This window comes from Ptychodera flava, chromosome 6 (assembly GCF_041260155.1).
Source record: "Ptychodera flava strain L36383 chromosome 6, AS_Pfla_20210202, whole genome shotgun sequence".
Lineage (NCBI taxonomy): Eukaryota > Metazoa > Hemichordata > Enteropneusta > Ptychoderidae > Ptychodera > Ptychodera flava.
In genome coordinates, this window is record NC_091933.1 from 35,612,232 (window position 1) to 35,636,033 (window position 23,802).

General features: G+C 39.0%; 1 protein-coding gene across 1 annotated transcript; it reads right to left on the minus strand.

Moving 5' to 3' along the window:
* Positions 1-2,106: 2,106 nt before the first annotated feature.
* On the minus strand, positions 2,107-22,166 carry LOC139135614 (uncharacterized). Its single transcript, XM_070703097.1, has 2 exons — positions 21,876-22,166; positions 2,107-4,361 (listed from the first exon to the last, which is right to left on the minus strand). The coding sequence occupies exon 2, from the start codon at positions 4,342-4,344 to the stop codon at positions 2,977-2,979; it is 1,368 nt and encodes a 455-aa protein (XP_070559198.1). The 5' UTR covers positions 4,345-4,361; positions 21,876-22,166; the 3' UTR covers positions 2,107-2,976.
* Positions 22,167-23,802: the final 1,636 nt, after the last annotated feature.

Here is a 23,802-nt window from a genome sequence, read left to right on the forward strand (position 1 = left end):
CAAAAATGTTCATCCACTATACATGGGAGTCTATGAGGAAAGTATGAATATTTTTTTCCAATACAAAAATAGGTAAACCCATGTATTTATGTACTCTCGATTATTGATATCAATGTACTTGATTAGATTAGGGTGGTAACAAATGGATGTGTTCGCCAAAAATTGGATTTTGGAATTATACCAAAATGTAGATTCACTGTACATAGAAGTCTATGAGGAAAACGAATAATTTTTTTTCCAATACAAAACTATCAAAATCTGTGTATTTATAGACATTTGATAATTCATTTTAAAGTACTTAGTTAGCCTAGGATGGTTAAAGGTTGATGTGTGTGCAAGAAATTGGATTTTGGAATTTCACCAAAATGTTGATTCACTATACATTGGAGTCTATGAGAAAACTAAGAATAATTTTTTTACAATGCTAAACTAAATTAATTTGTGGTTTTACAGGTGTTTGATAATTGATACAAATGTACTTGATTCAAATAGGGTATTTAAAAGTTCAGATGTGGACAACAATTATGATATTGTAATTTCACCTAAAAGTATAATTTCTCTTTTCATGGTACTAGTAGTCTCAGTACAGGTAACTGTTAAATAATTTCCCTGACAAAACTTGCTATATCTCTAATATGTAAGTAATAGGAATTGTTCATGGCCCTCAGTGCAGTGAGCTTGATTTACAATAAGACAAGCCTCAGAGTTGTCAAGTCAAGATGTTCATGTGACAGATAATTATACTTTTGTTCAGATTTACAGGTGAATAACTTCAGAGAATGAAATCATGCAACGAATCATTTTTATCTCCCAGAAAATTTCTGAACACTGAAACTGCTTTTAGACGGGACGGATACTTATGAAAATTAAGTGACCCCCCCCTCTGAGCTGTTTGAAAAATACATGACACCCTCCCCCCTTTTGCAGTTTTCAAATTTGAGGTGACACACCCCCCTGGATTTTGCCGGCCCACCCCCGGCAATAATAACTGAACGCTCCCTTACTATGCAACTATGCATACCCACACGGCGGCCGCTTGTATCGAATCACACATGTAACCGTGGCCTAGCGGCTAGCCATCGTTTTATTGGGGTAGGACTCCATGGCTTTGGCACAGACTGTCTATGGTTTGGGAGAGGCGGCCCTACACTGTACAGCGAGGGGATCGTTGGTCGCCGGCGCGGCGTGTACTGTACTAGCGACGGGACCGCCGGCCGCTAGCTTACCATCTCAAGGGGGTACATTGAGGCACGCCATGAGCGAGGGGGCCGCTGGCAGCCGACGAACCACCACGAATGTTTTGTCCACTTGTAACTGTTTAATATAGAATGGGACGTATCGGTAACTTGGACGTCCATGGGATGATATTGAAGACTAGAAGCTGAGAGTCATCGCTGAAATACCCAAAATATCTTGTCCAACATCCGAGTGTGATGATCCAAAAGCCTCTGGCACTAAACTCTAACAATCAGATTGAGAATTATTCAATTTATAGGTTTGGCTTTTTCTGCGGGGTGTCCCACTCTAAATTCTTTTCTCGAACGGGCCTCTTTTTTTCTACTGGTTTTTTTTTTTTTTTTTTTTTTTTGGTAACCTCGTTTTCGTTTTTTTTTTTTTTTTTTTTTTTTGTAACCTCGTTTTGGTTTTTTTCAAGCTGACCTCGTTTTGGTTTCTTTTCAGCCTCAACGCCAGCGCGATCTCGGTCGACTTTTCAGTTGTGATTTTCTTTCTTTTTTTAGTCAGACCTGATGGTGGTTCGCTTTGTTTTTTTGTAGTAGTGAAAGTACTATTTTTGGTTTTGTTTTTAAGCATTTCAATATTTTTTTGTGGTTGCTTGATTTTTTTTTTTACTTTTTTCCTTAATAATCAGCATTCATTGCACCTTTATATCAAATACACGTGTATGTACGTCAATAAGTATGGGATTGTGGTATTTTCAAATTTTTGCAAACAGTTTATCTTCTCATTACGGTTTAAAGGGTATTTTACAATTAAATATTACATAACATTCTCCCCTATTTTGCAATAATACTTTTCTCGTTTATTTTCTTCCGTAATTCCATCGAATTTTTATTTCAATCGAGAACGACGGTTGCACGTCATCTTTATCTGTACAGACACATTCAAATATTTATTGACACATATTTTCAAATGAATGTTATTTTTGTGAAAAAGTACATTAATAAAATAAAATGATATGGACGAAAGAAATTTTTTCTTTATTATTAATACACGTTCAAGACTTTATTTAGAAAGAAAAAATGACAGTTTATTTTTACTCTATGACGATAAATATTTTTGAAACATTTGGCGCGCCGTACTACCTCCCCCGAATATCAAATGGTCTATCCCTAATATCGCTCAAAGGCAAAAGTTTCCACCAGTTCAGAGACAATGAATGCAATGTGGGAACGTCCTCTACACTGCAAAGATGGCGCCATTCTCTATTTGAGCGGCGAAAAGTCAAATTTTTACGGGAGAATGTTGAAATGACACATCGTCAAAGCCTGAATCAAATTGTTTTTCCCTACGCAGAAGCTGTGCACATCTACTGGGACTTTTTTCTGAAGCCATCACTGGATCAGTCTTTTCTCCTCACACCGACGACTTTGTTATTCAAAAATCCTCCACCCAAAGCAATCCAATAGGTCTCCCCTTTGTACGACTTTTCCTCAATTTTTAAAATTGTTAAAATAAGTAAAGTGAAAATATGCGATAAAGAATTTACCAAACCAAATTTATTGTGTACAGTTCTTTTTATGGATGCAGCGTTCAAAAAGGTGCTGTGTGCATTTTGTTTGATGTCGTCCACGTTGCCTATTTGAACAAAGAGGACAGTTTCAAGTCATTTACAGACGCCCTCATATTTCTTAACAAACTATTCAAAAATAATGTCAATTATGAACGCCTGAAAGGTATACCTAAACTGTGTAAACAGAATAAGGTTTAGAAATGTTCGTTACGTGGTTTCAGAGTTCACGTATTGTCGATTGCGTCTAAGGCCAGCGTTAGCTTCGATATATTAACCACGAGATCTCTGGATGGGGAAACGGTCTTCTCGTACAATCGCCAGTACGGAAGACCGAGCAGTTCAGATTGAGCCCAGAATATATTGACAGCGCTGTGATGGCGAGGTTCTCCGTACGGTAGAATTTCAACTACATTTGTTTTCGGAGTTGCGAACACCATGTTGTAGAGAGCGCCACCATGCACCGCCACTATAGTACTAACGTTTCTGAAGAACCTCACAGCTTCGCCGATTTTCTGGAAACCAATATCAAGTACGACAAACCGTTCTGCGTAACGAGAAGTCAAAGCCTTAATGACATCATCTAAATTAATCATCCTTCTTCCTATATTTTTTGCCCCCTTTCTTCTCGTAAATAGCACCACACGACCTGCCCCAACGGGATTGGCAGCTGAGCGCACGCCGAATACAGTTCGCATTTTCCTCCACAGAACGGGATGTAAAGGAGGCGCGTGACAAGCCATGACCAGGTAATCAGCCGAATAAATTTTTCTAGGTTCGTACCATAGTACTCTGTCTGTTGAAATGTTCAATTTTGATAGCATTTCATAAATGATTTGGTTTCTCGGCTTTTCCAGGAGTATTTTGACCTCTGGTATTTTCAGCACGTCCAACGACTGTATCAGTTTCGGCATTGTACCATCTATAAAGTGTTGGTAAGCGTACGCCTGTGGCACGATCAGCGGACTTAACGCATGCACATGTACGTCAGACTTATGTTGCTTACATAAGAACTCCATATCATTCATATATCCACAGTCGTAGGGCAATTCAAATGTACCGTTACGTACGATATTCACTTTCCCAACAAGGAGATGTTGGCTGCTGCGGCCAACCAAATCGTGGCCGCCTCGTCCTGCGCAGAAAGTCAAACGATCTTCAATAGTCGGTAAGTGAGGTGGAGATAATTTAAAATTGTCATATTGCAGTACGATTTTCCTCGGCACCTGTTCAATGGCTGTGAAATTATAAACATTGTGTAGAGGAGCAAAAAGTTTGTGAGGTCGGGTGATATTGTCTTCACAACGGACATCAGATAATGTTCTGCTTGAAAAGCGTCGTCTTGATGCACGGCCAGTACCAAAATCGAGATCCTTAAAGCGGGAATCCTGGACGAGTTCACCTTTGTCGTCTATGCATATTCTACGATTCTGATCGCGGGAAGATTTCATTGGTGGGACGAGTACGGACGGTCCGGTTTGCTGCTGATCGATGGTGTGCAATTGGTAGAAACGGAACCAAAGCACAAATAAACTTGTGATAATGCCAGGGTAAATGATCTTCTTCTTCACATAACGATAGAAGTATGGTCTCATCTCTAAATCCACAAAGCCTGAAATTGAACAAATCACGAGAGAGCGAGCGAGAGAGAGAGAGAGAGAGAGAGAGAGAGAGAGAGAGAGAGAGAGAGAGAGAGAGAGAGAGAGAGAGAGAGAGAGAGTTATTTTGAGTTTTTCACAATGTCTTTAATATTCAACATTGCTTATTAAAATTACATATCACTATAATATTACATTGCACAAGGTCTATATACACGGAATATCAAAATGAAGTCAAATGAAGTGAAAAGTAAAGAAACTCAGTAGTCTCCAGAGTCATAAAAGTAGAAATGTAATCATACAACAACTCGTCTCCGCTGACTTAACACTTTACATATTAAAGATCAATTCATTGTTGTTATCAATCTCACATATATGATATCATTGATGGCCCAGATATCTTTAAAAGTTTGTAAGTTTCCATTCATTTTGTAGTAGTTATAGTCCACACTTATTCTGCATCTTACACGTTGTTTGAACATTTTCAGTGGGTCTGGATTCTCATTTAACCGGCAATAGACTGTTGCTACCTTCGCAGTAATCATGAGATAGTAGCATAGTTGGTTAGCGTGTCGCAATATCTTGGGTCCTTTTGGTATACCAAGGATATACCAAAGGAGTGGAACAGTCTTTCTCGATGATTTGTTGTATCAACTGTGCGAGATAACGATGTAGCTCCTGTAGTTCTCTGCATTCAATAATCATGTGAAAGAGTGTTTCAATTTCATCGCAATGTAGACATTTGTTGTCATCCCTTTTATTGCTGAGAAATAGGAAGCGTCCGGTTGCTAAGCGGCCATGGATTGCTCTCCATTGAAGGTCACTGTCTCGTCTACTGACAGGTTCCCAATAAATGGTCTGAAAGTTTGGTTTAACATCATCGGAAACCGACAACAAGTCGTGCCATGGAGTGGGTAATCTTGCTGGATCATGATTGACATGAATCTTTTTAATAAGCAAATAGTAAAGCTCTTTTTTACAAAGTTTACTGAAGTTAATCGGTTCAATATTCTGAATACCACTGTGAGGTAATGTAATATTAAATTGAAGTGAATTGGGTGGGTCTCTGCCTGTACAGTTACCCTGAAAGAATTGATCAAGACGTGATTGCCAATTGTTAGGTATTGCATCCCATACTAGTTGAATCGCACGGTCAAGAATTCTTGTGGAGTAAACTGAAACATTTGTCTGAATTTCTAGTGTACTCTTTTTACGCTTTTCAGTGCGGTTAATAAGATCTCCTATCGTTATAACTCCGCCTTCGATAAAATGTCTTAGAAACAGCGGAGACTGTTGAACTGGGTGAAGTATTAAGGGGTTATGGAAAATAGGTTCACACATAATATCAGACACAGAAGGTTGGGGTAATGAACGTTTAACATCAAGTGACTTCCAAGTACTTATCAAATCTTCATAAAATGGCTGAGTTCTGTTGTTATTATTAGTGTGTGGAAAGAGTGGGACTTTTAGAGCTAGAACGTGGACGCCATATTTATTATAACCAAATTTGCCGATATTATACTTTGCGTAGTTATGAATAGGGTGATCAGAATTTTCATAAAGTATTTTACGTATATGCATCATTCTAAAGTTGTCAATCTTACTCTGAATGTGCACAAGAGCTTGACCACCCTCGTTCACTGGTAAATACAAAATATCGTGAGGGAGCCAGTGTTTCACTTGCCAGAAGAAATTGACAAGAAGCACTTGAATACTTTGAATAAGTGTACGTGGTGGTGATAGACACTGTAGTTTGTGCCAGAGTTTGGAAGTAGCTAACTGGTTGATAATGAGGGTTCTACCACGATATGAAATTACAGTAGCATATGGTTTCCATTTTTTAAGAGTACTTGCAACTGAATCTAACAAACTTTCCCAGTTTTTTTCCATAAAGGTAACGTCATTGCCAAGGTGAACTCCCAGAATTTTCAAAACTTTGTTGTTGTAAGCAAGTTCCAGAGGAGAGTCTTTCCTATTCTGCCACTTGCCTACCCACAGGCCTTTTGACTTCAGAAAATTAATCTTTGCATTGGATGCACCCTGATAAATATTAAGCCAGTATCGAATACCTTCAAAGTCAGTATTACGTGTGACAAAGATATTGAGATCATCAGCATATGCAGAAAGATAGTGTTTTCTAGAATCCGAGCAAGGCAGTGGAAAACCATTCAAAGCAGCGCCAGACCGTAATTTTTGTAGAAAAGGTTCAATGCATATTGTGTACAATTGCCCGGACAAAGCGCATCCTTGACGGATGCCACGGCCAAAGACAAAAGGTGTGGTCAGATCATGATTGACTTTTAAAATGCTTTCGGCGTTATTATAGATAAGTTTGATGTAGTTAAGAAAGTTATTACCAAATCCAAAGGCTGTCAGAGTACTGAACAGATAGTCGTGATGAACACGATCAAAGGCCTTTTCTTGGTCAATTGAAAGCACAGCGAGGGGTAACTGGTCAATTGAAAGCACAGCGAGGGGTAACTGTTTCTCATTTGCATACGACAGAGTGTCACGGATGAGGTGTATATTATCAAAAATGGTTCTTCCTGGAATGCAGTAGGTTTGATTGAAGTGGATAATTTCATTTAGGGCATACTTCAATCTCAAAGAGAGTGCTTTTGTCAGGATTTTATAATCTGCACACAAGATTGAGACTGGCCTCCAGTTTTTTAGTAGACCATTATCGCCATTTTTCGGTAACAAAGTGATTGTTGCTCTACGACAAGAAAGAGGGAGTTGACCGGTCTGTACTGAATGGAGAACGACTTCGTGGTAATCTTTTCCAATAACACTCCAGAAGCATTTATAAAATTCGGCCGGAATGCCGTCTATACCTGGGGCTTTGTTATTTCCAAGTTTTCTAACAGCTCTGGAAAGTTCATCAAATGTGATCGATGTTTCGAGAGCTTCTTTAGTGTCATTTTTAAGTTGTGGCAAGTCACTTAATAGTTTATCCGTCTGATCCTTGCTGATTTGTTCTGGAGTGTAAAGTGTTTTATAGAAATCTCTGGCTATCTTGCGTATTGCAGCTGGATCTTCAATGATTTCTTCATCACTGTTATTCAATTTGAGATGTGTTATCATTTTTCGCGCACTCTTGCGACGCTCAAGGTCAAAAAAGTAACGTGTTGATTTGTCGCTTTCGTTAATATATTGAAACCTCGACCGGACCCAGGCTCCTCTTGATTTAAGTTTTGAGAAGCTCATTTAGCTCAGTTTTCTTATTTTCGTATTCTGCATGACTGATATGATCTGCTGACACTTGGTTTTCTAGATTCGAGAGATCTTTCATCAATTTTTCCTTAGCTCTTGCTTGAGCTCGTCGACGCCCTATACTGTACTGTTGGGAGAGCAATTTTATCTGAAGTTTACCTGCATCCCACCACTCTTGAATGGAAGGAAAATCGTTCTTTTTAGTGGTCCACTCATACCAGTACTCAATAATAATCATTCTGTAATTTTCGTCATCGAGCAATGAAGTGTTTAGTGCCCAGTGAGCACTTCTATGTTTATTTCTTTCTGGCTAATACATATTTGAATAATATTATGGTCAGAATACGAAACAGGCACAATCATTGCTGATTGAAGTCTGTTTGTGATGTGTTTACTAATGTAGAATCTATCAAGTCGTGCATGTGCGTTATTATTGCCATGCCATGTATAGTTCAAATCATTGGGATGAAGTTGACGCCAAGCGTCGATCAGTTAGAACTTTTTTATAGTTTTACCGAGTACGCTAGAAGAAAGCGCGTGTGGTTCGATATGACTGCGTCTGTCAGTATTTGCGTCTAAAGTACAGTTAAAGTCGCCACCAAGGATTATGGGATCGGGTGAGGAGTCTAAGCGAGCAATAAGGTGTTGTAATGTTTGAAATGTATCAATACGTGCTTGACCGTCATTTGGCGCGTAGACATTAATGAAATGATAGTTGGTGTTATTAAGTTTAGCGTGAACGTGGAGAAGACGTCCTGGAATGATGTCTTCCTTCTGAAGGATTTCAGTCCATGAGTTCGGGTGAAAAAGAATTGCAACACCGCTTGAATGAGTATCAAGATGCGAGAATTCAATCTGGCCCCGCCATACAACTTTCCAAAGAGGTTCATCACGTAATAATAATAATAATAATAATAATAACAAGGCAGTATTGCTGAAGGCAATGAGTACTTGGGCCGTGATAGAGTAATTTTGAGGACAATATATACTACTATTCAAATATGGTCTTGAATTTCCTCCTGTCAATGAGGCATTTGATTAACTGGTTATTAAACGAAGCAATGGCATGACAACGGCAAAATATGTCTAGCAACTTTTGTGGAGTTTGAGGCAGGGGTTCTTTATTTATAGCGGGAATTGCTTAAACTCCTTAAATATTCAAATTACAGCAAATTTCTTTTGTTCTCGATGGTAGATGTCTAATATTTAGATGGGCATATTTAGATTTCTACCCTATAGTTATCCCTATATACCAAAAATCGGACATCCAGCTCTATTGGCTCGCTCAAAATAAGATATGCACATAATTAATGAGGTACAATATATGGTATCATAAGGTGTCCTTTCATACCAAATATGAAGGGTGTAGCACTTGTGGTTACTGAGTTGTGGACAAATATGTATATTTGAGGTCAAAGGTCATTGAGGTCACGTGAAGTTTTGTCAAACAAATTATATTGTTAACTTATCCCTATATACCAGAAATCAGACCTCTTGCTCTATTGGCTCGCTCATAATTAGATATGCACATAATTAATGGGGTACAATATGTGGCGTCATAAGGTGTCCCATCATACCAAATATGAAAGGTTTAGCACTTGTGGTTACTGAGTTATGGACAATAATGTATATTTGAGGTCAAAGGTCACCAAGGTCACATGATATTTTGTCAAAATGTCTGAGATATCTGCGTGAACCGATGGACTCACTGATGGACTCACGGACGGATATGAGCCAATCTATAAGCCCCTGGACTTTATCCGTGGGGACAAAAAAACTGTGTCACTGCATCCTTTAGGCAATATGAATACGATGAGAAACTAAATTTTTATTTTTCTTGGCATCGTACATGCGAATCTATGGAGAACTGCCTTATACATGGGAGTCTATGGAGGTGTAAACTAAAAAGTCCTCTAACACGGCCAAATTTTAAAGCATTGTGAAACAAATCGACGTGCATCTGTATGGGGTTGGGTACTAGGCGTGAACGGACGCACGGACATGACCAAACCTATACGTCCCCTCGGACTTCGTCCGTGGTGATTAAAAACAACGCAACAGTTATTACAGCTACACCGGCGGTAGGTTCATATCCAGAGCCCCGTACGGTCTGCGGCCGTCGCTTGAAAACAATCTCATGCACCCGGCCATATGGGCAGCTGGCCGGATGCATGACTTCCCGGAGAAGGCGAGCTGTCACGTTCAAGCTCAGGATTATTTGTCGATCAAATTTCAGTAAATTTACCTTACCTAGATGAAATTTTGTCTATAGGCTGAAATTTCGCCGAAGTTTGGCAAAATTACATTGATTTTTCAGGTTCATATGCGACATTTTTGAGTTTTGAGTGCAGACAGAAATAAGTTTTGAGGCAACATGGCTGCGACCCCATGTTGACCCCTAGCCCTGCGTACGATGCTATGTGCTACAGCTAACACACAGCATCGTACGCAGGGCCAGCGAGAGAGTTGCCGACATCGACGGTTATTTACGAGAAGTGAATAAAAGACTGTCATTTTTGGAAGCGATCGAGTAGCTGAGGTAGGCTGGGATACGACTTGGCCCAAGAACGCTGAATTTCGGCAGTAATTTGGCTTTTTACGTCAAGTCCCAAAATGGATTTGAAGTCACCGACCCAACGTACGGGTCTTTGCAGGGCTGTGGTGAGCGGGGCGGTTAGCTGCAGCGGAACACACAGCATCGTACGCAGGGCTAGTTGACCCCCAAGTGAAAATGTGTTCGCGATCAAATCTTCCTATATTTTTTTCAGAATTTTCAACAAAATCATTGCTTCTTACATCTTTTGTAAAATATAAAATACTAAAATAAAACTGCGATGTGCCATGTCTCCAGATTTCTAAAATATCGTTCGTTGACCGTTCGACGCAAACTTGTGACGCAGTTGAAATTCAATACTGACCGCCAAATAATCTTAATGAGACGAGATCAGTCTAGACATCCTCCAAATTATCCAACCATTCGCATTGGAGTTCAGCTCGCTTAGAGTATCATAACATTTTTCGGCCTTCTTTTAGATCGACCCTAATATCTCCCATTTAGGAAATAAATACACAAGCTACCTCGACAAAACTTCGTGCACCATCCAAGACCAAACGCACTACAAATCTGTCTTGACGTCATCATCTCCTTACATGGTAATCGGCATACCGTATTTTTTAGCAAAGGGACACAGAATACGTCGGAGTATTCAGTTTCAAAACGTATTACATTGTGTGATGTTGTCAAAAAAAAGTCATGTTACTGCAGTGGTATAAATTACAAAACACAAAAGTTCAAATCAGTTTATTTTGGACTGGCTTTACCCAACATTTCATATTGTTTCTTATGCCAGATTTGACCACGTGCTTACTGGCGACCCCTTTTCATGCAATTTTGTGTCAAATGATGTGTTCCCCTGGAAAAACAAACGTACGATTTCTAAATGAAGGAGGCGAAATTTGCCCTCAAGACGCGAAACCACCCCTTACGGGGTGTACCTAGCTATTTTTAACGAGCTTCTCGAATCTGCAGCTCTATTTCAAAATGATGGTCTGGTTTTCTCAGCTCAAGGATAAGTGTTCTCCATCGCTGTGGGCATTACTATTCTCAACCGGGGGTACAGTTTCCAGTCTTAATGTTTTTCATTGTGTCCGGGATATAAAACCTTTCCTTTTCAAACTTTCTCTTTGATTAACACTAATCCACATCTTGTCAGTGATTAAACATGTTTCAAGTTTAAATGTTAAATTCTGGTCTCGAGCCCTCCTGTTCGACAAACCGAAATTACCCCTCCCACTTTGGCTCGTCCAGTGGGTGTAGCAAGGGTCGTGCCATCGCCTAGGAAACGGAGGGTGCATTAATTGTTGCATTTCGATGCACATTTTGATTATATTCAGAAGATTTTGTGGCCAGAACTCAGATAGAGAAGCATTTATATTCACATCTCACTTATTCAAGACTGGCTGAGAGCAGCACTTCCATTCAGTTAACATCATTACGCCATTTATTATGCCAAGAAAGATGAAGCCAATACATTTTGCCCTCCCTGGTCTCAGCCAGAAATGGTTATACCTTACAGTTTTTTCCCACGGAATGAAAACAAATGTACTTGGGCTGAGGCCCAAGTACAATAATTTATTTTTCTAAAGCGATTTCCATCAATAAAATATCAAACCGCTTTACAATAAAATACAAGATGAAAATACAATAATAATAAAAGTACCATAAAAATGCTCTGGTTAAAATACAACACGTACATTAAAATACTCCGTTAAAAATACAACCTCTACAATGCAACATGATACGAACATCAAAACTATGACTTAATCATTATAGTACTTTCTGAAGAGATATGTTTTCAGAGATGTTTTAAAAGAGGCAACAGATGGTGACAATCTAATTTCTTTTGGTAAGGCATTCCATAAAGTGGGAGCAGCATTAGAAAAGAACGGTAACCAAAATGTTTCTGTTCCCAGTTCACCGGCTCCAAAATTGGTGTGAACGCTGAGCGTGTAAACCGTTTAGGAACGTGAACTGTGATAAGATCAGAAAGATAAGCAGGTGCTTGATCATGCAAAATTTATACACAAAAAGAAGAATTTTGAAATTAATTCTAGCATGGATAGGCAACCAGTGAAGCTCACGTCTCACTGGTGTGATGTGTTCATGCATTTTTGTGCGTGTAACTAGACGAGCAGCAGAATTTTGAAGTAACTGAAGTTTACAGAGGTATTTGTCTTCGATACCGAACAGCAAGCTGTTGCAGTAATCGAGACGTGATGTTACAAAAGCATGCACGAGTCTTTCAGTGTTTGAACGATCTAAAACATTTCTAATCCGACCAATTCTATGTAGAGCGAACGATGCACACTGACATAATTTCAAAATTTGAGTACTCATATCTGCACAGCAATTTAAATAAACACCAAGATCACGAACAGATTTAGACGTAGTAACATCAGTGGTCCCTACTCGAAGAGATGACAGATCAAGTGATTTCTTAAACTTTGAATAGAAGTGGATCACTTCTGTCTTAGCATCATTTAAAACCAACCGATTTTCAATCATCCATTGACAATACATCAATACGTATGGTGGTATGCGTTTCTTGAAGAAAGAAGCAATCACATTTGAGCTGTGTTTTAAGCGTTTCAAGTATAGTATACCGCTTCAGTGCATCTCGGCAACCACGGGTGTTGCTAGAAAGAATTGAGAGGCAAGTCACGATAAGTAGGGGGAGAATTGTGTGCATCATGTTGGCTATATGAAAAAAGAAAGAAGAACGCTTCATTACAGTGGTGATTCGTTTCCTCTCTTTTTCAAGTCACTCTTTAATTTCTTCATTAATTTACATATTCTCTGCTTCAGAGGTTTATCAGTGGTTGGTGCTTTTATAGCAAGTGACAGAGCTTTGAGCAGATTATTAAAATCGGGACAAAATTCGCGGCATCTCTCAACGTGATTTTTTTTGTTTTTATGTTATCTAGAAAAAGAGCAAGTTTCTTTTGTGATGGCAGGGTGTTGCATTGTGACAGTTCGTCTGTTTGTATTTCAGATTCTAGAGTAATATTATGACTGCTTTCATCTGAGTCGCTATCTGAGTCATCACTGTTAGTTGTAGTTAATATTGAAAAGCGGCCACAGTTTGGAATGATGTTAGCGTACGTTGCATTCGATACTGTCATTAATTTCTTCGCCAGTGGAAGCTGTTTCATTTATACTGGCTGCTTCATTACAAGCAATGTTGGTTGTGTCTGAGAATTTCGTAGCAATTTGTCTGTACTTGAATGGCGAGTCTAAAGGTTCATCTTCGGTATCAGAAATCGCCTGAAACTTGCTCTGGCTATGTGACTTTTCGTCTTCGTCACTGTCTTCATCAACACTATCGATCGTTCTTTTTATTGGCTCTATTGGTTGATCTGATTGGGTGTTGTTTTGTGACGTCATGGGGACGTCTGTGTCGAGGGTTGCAATTGCATCAATTGTTTCCTCGGCTGTTTCAATAACAATGTTTTCATTATTAGCTGTGTTGTTAATATTACTTGTAAGAACAGGTGTTGTGGTGTTTTCCTGTTCACCTGTGGTATGCTGACGATTCAAATTGGCCTCTGTTGTTGCTTTATCGATTATTTCTTCTCTTCTTTGAGAAGATGGATCTTGCGCTTCTGATTCCGTCAGCAAATTTGGCGAATAAGTATCGTTACGATCAACAATAATACGTTCTTTAAGGGATTCGGTAGAGTTCTGTTCAGAATTACTCGAATTTTTACTGTTCGATATATCATTTTTGCCAGGACAGTTCTTTCGTATATGTCCAGGACTTCCACATTGAAAACATTTGAGTGGTTCTGTTGATATGTAAACGGGATAAAATTTTCCTTCATAAAGAAGTTGCAATACCCCATTGCAGTCTTTGAACGTTGGTTTTAGAACGATATAGACTTGTCTCCTAAAAGATTTCACATGTTTGAGATCGGGGTTCCGACAGCCTAAGGAGATGTGGCGAAAAGTGTTGTTGAGAACTTTGCCATATCGACGCAATTGCTCGCAAAGAAAGGCATTTGGAATGAACGGTGGTATGTTTGAAATAATAACTCTAGTAGCTGGTTGGATCATCGGTGTGGGTTTTACAAACAGGTCATTGACATGTACACCTGAAGTGCATACCTGTGTGACCTGCGAAATCATTTTCAAGAAAACCACAACAGCTTTATTCATTCGTGAGGCAGCCAAAATGTCATCGGGATTCACAATTTTCGCTACACTTTCAACAAAATCATCCAAGGTAACTCCGTCCAAGTTATCAAACTTAAGGCTATTCTTTATGGAAAGCTTAGAAAGTTTCCAATCACATCGCTTTCCGAATCATGAGTTGGCGTGGCGGCAGCCATATTGATATGGCTAACCAACCAGACCTACTGCAAGACAGAATCTAAAAGAATCGCCGCAAAGCAAGTCAATACACGATCAAAAACGTGACACACACCAAAAAAGGGCACAAAACAGTCTCGATGAATCGAGATTGAACGAGAAGTACTCACAGTGCCAGGAAAACAAATCCAAAATCGGAGCTCTCTCAAGGCCGTGTTCAACGTGACCGCATGAGGGCGAGAGAGAGAGAGAGAGAGAGAGAGAGAGAGAGAGAGAGGAGAGAGAGAGAGAGAGAGAGGCCAGAGAAGACAGAAAAGCAGAAAAGACCAATCATGTAAAAAATCTTGCAGTCTCAAACTGTAACAAAATGTATTTTGATGTGAGATTGAAATGGGACCACTACATATTGGTTTGCAAGACATTTCAGTCGCTGTTGCATTTTTGTGTTCACAAATATGGCTGAAATACCTTATTAAACCCAACAATATCCATGCGCGCACTGCCATTTTGACTTGCGTCAAATCTGTTTGGTGCTGATCGATAATGGTAAACTTAGTTGAGAATTCCCTGCATGTAATTATATGTCATATAGCGTTGGCTGTGCAGAGCCATGTAATAACAATATTATTGCCTGAGAAATGGATTTATGTGCCCTCGCAGCACGAGACAATTTGCCAGACGCCGAAGGGCAAATTGTCACCTGCTCTCGGGCACATAAATTCATGTATTCAGACAATAATTTATGATATGCTCTGTGAGCTGGTCCAGCAAAGCCATGGGCCGAGTGGCCCACCGTGTAAATGAGATAGCATTGGTCTCCATCCCGACTACTGAGTCTTTTTTCCTTGCTGCAGCGTTCGCCTCCTACTATGTGACCAATGTTCCCCTTCCCGTTATTTCTGTCTGTCTATCTGTCTGGATGTCTCTCTATCCCCTACATCACCCTTCTCCAGACCATTCGCTCACGCCTAGCCCTAGGAGTATGGCGAAAGTGTCCGGCTTTGGCTAAGCCCCCTCCCAACTCCTATCTCCACCCCGTTTCTCCATCCCTTGTGCGAATTGGATGCATTATAAGTACATATCGCCTGAGCCACAACTTTCATTTAGATGGCCTGAACATCGTGAGAACAAAATCAATTGAAAAAAAGTATCGTGCCATGGACTGCACAGCGTAAGCACTGTGATGCTTTGCCGAGGCAGCTACGCTGACAAAATTAAATGATAGAAAAATGAGTTCTGCCTATGCCACCGAAACACTCATAAGCTGGACCATTGAGCCTGCCTGGAGATGATTCTGCTACATATTGTATTTGAATCTATTATGTAGGATACATGACATAAAGAATTGGTACAAACGCACGTCACTAACTTTCAAACATTGCAGTTGGAAGCCTCCAATACGCACTATGGATCGGGAAAAAGAGGGAACTTGGGCCGTTTAATGATAGGATGTATGATGTTTAAGGTGGCGGTAAAGGCTAGAGCGTCAGTTATAAACTTCAATAAAACTATTAAAACATAAAAGTAGTCAACATTCTCTGTGGAATTAAAAAAACTAGACATTTGGGGTCATAGGCATTGCAGAGTTATAGCCCGTTGAAACTTCTGAAAAACTGATCAAATAAGAGGAAGTTGGGGAGTCCTTCATGTATTAACTATGGTAGAGGTCCCCTAGCTTTTAAAAAAATGGTTGAAAAGGGAAAGTCATTTTTTACTGTTTTTCAGGAAAGTTTGACAAGGCAGTGCTTGCATTCAGAATGCATGACTGCTATTGTAAATGCAATTTTAGATTCTTTGAGTGTCAAAGAGGTGTCAAAAGTGAGATTAACCAAAAAGACTGCTCTGTGACTTCAAAAGAGGGGTGCAAATATGGCTTGTTTTCAACATTTTTGACAGAATCACAGTTTTCGTACATAATTTTATACCAATTTAATCCAACCTTTGAAATGAGATATGGACATGGAATTTTTACAGCCTATTCACAAGGTTACAGATAAGATTTGTACGGCACAATTTTCCTGTATTTGAAGTACTTTTTGAAAAATCACATTTTGAAATTTGAAAGAATTTTTTAATAATTTTTTGATATGTAAACCCATGTAAAATCATAAAAACAAATTTTATCTACAAATCCTGCCGTACAAATCTTACAATTAATAATGTCAACATATTTATAACTAATTTGGTAATATTAATACTATCCAATTATTATTAATGTAAAACATATGATAAATTAAATTTTAATATTGATTGGTGTCATATTTCAAAATCATGGCTACAAATACACATTTTTATATTCTTTGGAGAAAGTATTAACTAAGGGAGTTATCCTGAAAATTTGAACTAAATATCTTGATTCTAACACTCGAAACTTTAATTAACTCTGAGAAAAGAATTGATGCAAAAATAGCCTTTACCGCTACCCTTAATGTTTAATGTTTAATATATTTCTATAGCGCTTTTTCTACAATAAAACATTCAAAAGCGCTTTACATCAAGTAAAACAATAAAAAGTATTGCATTCAATAAAAATACAAAACAAGATTTAAACAAAAATCTCATAAAATGTCCAATAATATTAAAAATTAATCAGTGCAGTTGATAAAATTGTTTAAAAAGAAAAGTTTTTAATTTTGATTTAAAAGGTTGAATTTCTGTTATGCACTTTAATTCAAGTGGGAGTGAGTTCCATAACCTTGGACCACAAACTGCAAATGCACGATCATTATACTTGTTGAAAGATCTTGGTACTACAAGATTCATACTGGAATTTATCCGCAGATTATACCTATTAACGCTGACTTTTTCTACCAAGTCACAAATATACTGTGGTGACATACCATTTAGAGCCTTAAAGACCTGCAAGATAATTTTGAAATTAACCCTGGCCTTTACTGGAAGCCAGTGTAGTTGGATCAGTGAGTCAGTCACACCATCATACTTTCTCAGATGCATTACCACTCTTGCTGCATCATTTTGGACACGCTGTAATTATTAAAATGCTGATTTGGCATGCCATATAAGATTGAATTGGCGTAGTCGAGGTGGGAGCTAATGAGAGCGTGAACAAGAATTTCAGTAGTGTCTTGATTCAAATAATGACGAATACGTCGGAGGTTATATAAGCTGTGACTGGCTTTTTTACAAATCTGGTTGACATGGTGCTCCATCGACAAGGTCGAATCAAGATATCCTCCTAAATTACGAACCTTGTTAACAACTTTGATTCTGTCATTACCAATTTGAACATAGTCACAAGTTATTTTGGCGAGCTGTTGTTTGGTACCAAAAATCACAACTTCTGTTTTGTTGTCATTAAGTTTCAACCTATGTTCCAACATCCAATTTTGAATATCACAAACACAGTTTTGTACACATTCAAGTGCTGTGGTCTCATCATCAGCTCTCGGTGCAAACACTTTCAGGAGCTGTGTATCGTCTGCATAACCATGACTGTATAATAAATGTTTGTTAATGACGTGGAACAATGTACTTGAATAAGCTGCAAACAGAACCGGTCCAAGGCAAGATCCCTGTGGAACACCAAATCTGATACTACACTTTTCAGACAAACTGTCGGATATCAGTACTCTTTGTGTTCTATCACTTAGATAAGATGAAAGCCAATGCAAAACTGTGTATGATGGATAATGATGATGGTTTAATGGCGACTACCAAGCTTTGATACACCAATACTTGAAACACATTACATGTATAACGTCATTATCATACTCAGTTGGATTGCACAATGATCGTGAAGACATAAATCAATTAAAAGTCTAGAGTCGTTTTATGCCACAGGCAGTGAGTGAAGTCAACTTAGAGTAAAGTTCCGATACTCCGACTCGGGCGACACGATTTCGAACTTCTTTCCTGTCTTTCCGTTTCAAAGATTTCCGGGCAAGTAGGCCTATAAATTCCGATGTCGTTCTCCCTGGAACTTGACGACACAAGTTCGTTTTGTCTGTTTAGGGATGGACCATTTGATCTTGGGAGGGGGTTGGTCACAATGACATCGTGAAATTTTTTTTTACTATTGTAAATTTCTAAAAAATTTTTTTCCAACTGAGATTAGCTGTGCAAATTTTTTTTTTCAGAGTAAATTTTCAGATTTATAATTTTTTTTAGTTCGTCGCTATCTGATGATAAAGAGGGCAAAGATGTGGTGCGAAGCACCATAAGCGACCGCGCAAGCGGCACGAGGTGTCCCCCCTCCAGCCGTTGGAGCTTTTGAAAAATAGAGATTAAAATGGTGTTATTTGATTATTTGGTTATTTTGATTTTGACAAGTTGAGAAGCTGTTTGCAAAGTATAGTGCAATTTGCATATTTGTCTTTTTAAAGCAATTGTTGCCCTCTTTTGATCAAAACATCTATTTCTCTATACCAGCATGTCCAAATTGATTGGATGTGTATAGATGTGGTGAAATTTCAATATTTGTCTTTTTAGGGCAATTTATGCCATTCATGGTCAAAAATCTGTATTCTCTGAAAGGGCTTGTCCAATTTCTTTGAAATTTGCTACATAAGAACCTTAAGATTTGTTTAAATCATGCTCTTTTTTGTGGTGGAAAAATTCTTCAGATATTTGTCATTCAGCATTTGCTACACACAAACGATTATTCATGCAGATTTATTCAGTATTTGCTATCGACAAACTTTCAAAGTTCAACCCTTTTGTGTGTATTTGTGTTGGGATTTGTTGGATAGATGGCATTCTACGTAGTGTATTGTTGAATGTTAAAAAAATGTGTTGCTATTGTTTTTTGAGGCTGTTTTTTGAGAAAAAAGAATTGAAAATGCCTTTTTAAAAGCAAAATGATAGGCATGATAATTTGATATGTTGTTTTATCATCATTGACGTGTTTCTACTTGTTCACCCATTCTTGCATTCATCATTGCAATAAAATGCTGTGAAAAAAATGAACCTGATGTGGCCTGCATCTGTTTACCTTGATCTTAAAAGGCAAATATAACTTTCTGTCTTGACAACCATACCATAGTTTCAATGTTTTACCTAGTGTACCTGCTTGGTTTGTACGTAGGAAACAAGTAGAAAACAGGCTCTATAATTATAATTTTCAAGTGATCAGAATGCAAAAGTCCTGAAAATATAAGATAATCACAACTTCCAGTATAAGGGATACAGTCACTTTAAATGTATAAATTAAAATTAAAAATGTGCCTGGGGATGTACTAAAAATACAGAAAGTTGCTTCCTTTCGGTAAAATCTAAAAAAAATTCTGCCTTTAGCAGATTTTTACACATTTGTCTTCTTATTTATTTATTTTTATTTTGCAAACTAGTTTGAAGATTTTTCCTAACTTTCTGCTCTGAATTTTTTTTTCTGTTTTTTGACCACCCCCTCCCAAGATCTAATGGTCCGTCCCTTAACATGTCCCTGATCCTTGTCGGGGTATGACGATTTTCGCTGCGGGATTATCTATTCTTTTTTCTGCGAGCCGAAGTAAACGTTCAGTCCTTATCCAAACCGCGGCGGGCCGAATAAAAAAAACCTTTTATTTGCACCACTGCGGGACGAATAAGAAATCTAGATTCCTTCTCTGCGGTGCGAATAACTTCTTCCTAAAATAAACATCCTTCAAGTTGTAAAAATGGGCTATACAGGCCTAGGTAAGAAATATTAGCAAAGCGTACGGTCCATATCGTCAGGATGGAATTCTAGATAGCTAAGCTACGAAGTTTCACCTATGAGATGTAAAACACAGATAGTTGATGACAAAAGCTAGGTTGTCAAGACGCAATTTTGACGATTTTTCCCGTCATACATGGCGTTTCAACATGGCGGCCTAGGATAACGTCGATGCGAAGGCAGCAGTCGTGGTAAGTTTTTACAGTTATTTTTAGTTTTGAAGTGAGAAATCGTGAAAAAATGTATCGCCTTCCGGGTCAAATATCATGGAAAATGCCCTCGTGAAGTATTTTTGTCGAACGTTTGGTATTTTTAGATAAGATAGATGTTAATTGCGGACTGCTGTGGGTCTGCTAAGCAGATCTGTGCGATATCCATAGAAAACCACGTGCGTATCAGTACAAGTATGGTACACGGTATGGTGCAGTGCAGTGCAATTTAAGATCTCAACTCGTTGACTTGGTCGTATACAACATGCGACTTCTACCATCTGATCTTTGAGATTACCGCATGTGCAGGGTCTAGCTTATTAAATGGTACTCATGCAAAGTTTGCTCTATTTCCTATTGGTATTTGCAAAATCGCACAGATCTGCTGGTAGACCCACAGCAGTCCGCAATTAACATCTATCTTCTCTAAAAATACCAAACGTTCGACAAAAATACTTCACGAGGGCATTTTCCATGATATTTGACCCGGAAGGCGATACATTTTTTCACGATTTCTCACTTCAAAACATAAAAATAACTGTAAAAACTTACCACGACTGCTGCCTTCGCATCGACGTTATCCTAGGCCGCCATGTTGAAACGCCATGTATGACGGGAAAAATCGTCAAAATTGCGTCTTGACAACCTAGCTTTTGTCATCAACTATCTGTGTTTTACATCTCATAGGTGGGAATTCGTAGCTTAGCTATCTAGAATTCCATCCTGACGATATGGACCGTACGCTTTGCTAATATTTCTTACCTAGGCCTGTATAGTCTGCGTTTAGGCATGAACGAATGCACACAAAAGCATCCTCGTGAATAGCGCCGGCGGTCAATGTTCTCCAATGGACGTAATGCACGACATTTGCCGAAGATTACCGAATATTTGTATCTTTGTTGCCAAGGGCGTTGCTAGGGCCTTTACTCGGAACTGGGAGCGCAGTTTTGAAAAAATTCCAATGCAAGTATTTTTGACCATTTTATTCGTCCAAATAAAAATGCTATAAAATTCAGTCTTATTCTTCACTAAACCTTTAAGCCTTTGAGCGCCAAAGTCAATTTTTGTCGCCTTTAAAAATATATTCCTGTCAAATTTTTCCAGTTTCTTTGCCAAAATTATGATAGGCCTAATTAAAAAAAATTAAGGCAATGAAATGTGATGTCAGTTTGGTCCAAATTTATCAAAATTATTACAGAAAAATACATAAAAACTGGCCAAATGTTGCAGTAAAATTTTGGCGGGAAAAATTGCAGCACCCAAAGAGTTAATGGCTCTCCGCGGCAATAACCATCTGGGGTGAACGGTTGAACGTTTGACTCCACTGGGTGTAGCCATAGACAAAGAGAAATGTGGCATGGCGAATTCCACAGGCAGCACCGTAGTTGATATCGCTTTTAGTGTAGTCCCTACTACATTAAAAGCGCTATCAGCTACGGTGCTGCCTGTACCGCTGTGGCGTCTTTGTAATCACTATAATGTATTTGTAACATCGGTGCCATACAAGTGTGATGCTGAAGTATCATATATCTTCTTTGAAATTCAGTAAAAAGTAGAGTCGATACAGGTTTGAAGCTTACTTTACCTAGTATGTAATTCCTGTTTGTCTCTGTGAACCACAAACGCAATTAAGCCTACCGTGACGGCGACTCATACTGACGTACAAATGTGCATTCGTCCAATACAGTTTCCAACTTGAAAGTTATTCATAATCACAAGTTCGTGTAGGCTCGCCACTACTCCTGCTGTCTCTGGTGTTCTAACCTTGAACAGAAGATTCCAGCATCAACGATAGGACAGATAGTAGATACCTCACTGACACCACAGGGACGCGTAAATTTCCGGGTTGTATCATGTCAGGGCCGCTGCAACCTCTGACGAATTTGGTTGAGCACACACTCTTAGTCTGGTTCCCTGACCCAAGCAGACTATTTAAACACACTTTTACTCACAAAGAAAGCCAAAGGGTTGACGCCGAACCAGACCATTTGGGAGAATGTAACGGGTTATTTACCAGCAAAACCTATAAGTATAGTCTGGTGAAATCATCCCGTTCTTGTGACTGAATATCTTCCAGGGGGGCAATATTATTACACTCGAAACAGAATTGCAACCTAAAAGTACGCACGAGTGCTAATTTTTTTTTGATATTTCTATGCGTGGTTTTTATCGGGTCATTTTGCGACACTCAGGTCACTCAGGTCACGTCCTCAGCGGGGGTCATGGTTGGCCAACTGTGACGTCACAACGGTGTAGCAGTCCCACACCGCCTTATCTCTGCCCGGTAACCGCTGACAAAACAAAGTCACTTTAAGTCTCTTGTGCGATCAGTGCAACCCACCTGTGTTCACGCTGACCATTCGCCATGTTCGCAAATGCGAATTGAAATCCGAAGTGGCGAAAAAAAATCGATTCTAATTCGCCACAGTGGCGAAACAGATTTTGTCTAAAAAATATGGCAAAATAAAGAAAAAACGTGTTTTTTTGTCTTTTGTTGATCTGTGCTTCTCTCTCGGCGATTCACAAAAAACAGTATCTACTTCCATATTATTGCGTTCTTTCCGTCGTGTGCATTTACAATCGAGCCAAGTCTCGCGAGAGATTTGACGTCATTTAGTCTAATGTTCAGCATGCATAAATAACTCTCGCGAGAATTGAAACATAGACACACGCAATCGAGCCCTCGCGATAAATTTGACGTCATTTTGTCTAGTGATAGGAACGCTCGCTCGCGAGAATTGAAACTTTTGCTATACGTAGCAGACATACGCATTTTAATCGCGGCCACAACGTTCGGTGTTGCTGTTGATTTGCATTGCGGTCTAGATGTTCCGTGTTGTGTATTTTAATCGCGGTCTTATTCCATGTTGAGGTCGATTTTCATCGCGAGCCGCGTGGTCCAGTATTCCCGTTGTTCTTCATTTTAATTGCCGTCCCAACCACGCATTCCGTGTTGCTGTCGACTTGTATCATGGAGGTGTAAATCTACCTTGATGATTTGTATCGCGATCTCTACGTTCCGTGTTGTTGTTCATTTTACATGTAATGGTAGTCCCAACGTTCAGTGTTGCTGTTCATGCAGCTGATTTGCATCGCGGTCCCAACCTTCCGTGTTGTAGCATAGGGGGTAGCCTATGTGTCCGTCCCCAGGGGTGGTTAGGTGTTTTGTTGTATTGCTAATAAAGGTTTATTCTGCCAAACTTTGGTGTTTTGGTCTTGCACTGCCCTTGACAATCTTGCGTAAACGTTTTATCAGCATGCTGCATCTATTATAAGCTTTTTATAGCCATTTATTTTATTTATTCCGATCATTCAGAGCATGAAGAAAGAAGAGAAAATGATAGAGAAAACAGTGTGAAAAACTCAGTAATACTTAATGGGTCGCCTGTGGTATAACTGAAGATACCTTGCTGGTGCGCTTGTTGTTGGCTTGGTGATAATCTGGTGACAGCGTCCACAGATTAGTAATTTACCCTTGCTTACTTTGGCAAATTAGGCACTCAAACTCATCA

What these genes read in the sequence shown, in the direction of transcription:
- LOC139135614 (XM_070703097.1), bottom strand. Translation starts at nt 4,344, where the DNA reads ATGAGACCATACTTCTATCGTTATGTGAAGAAGAAGATCATTTACCCT.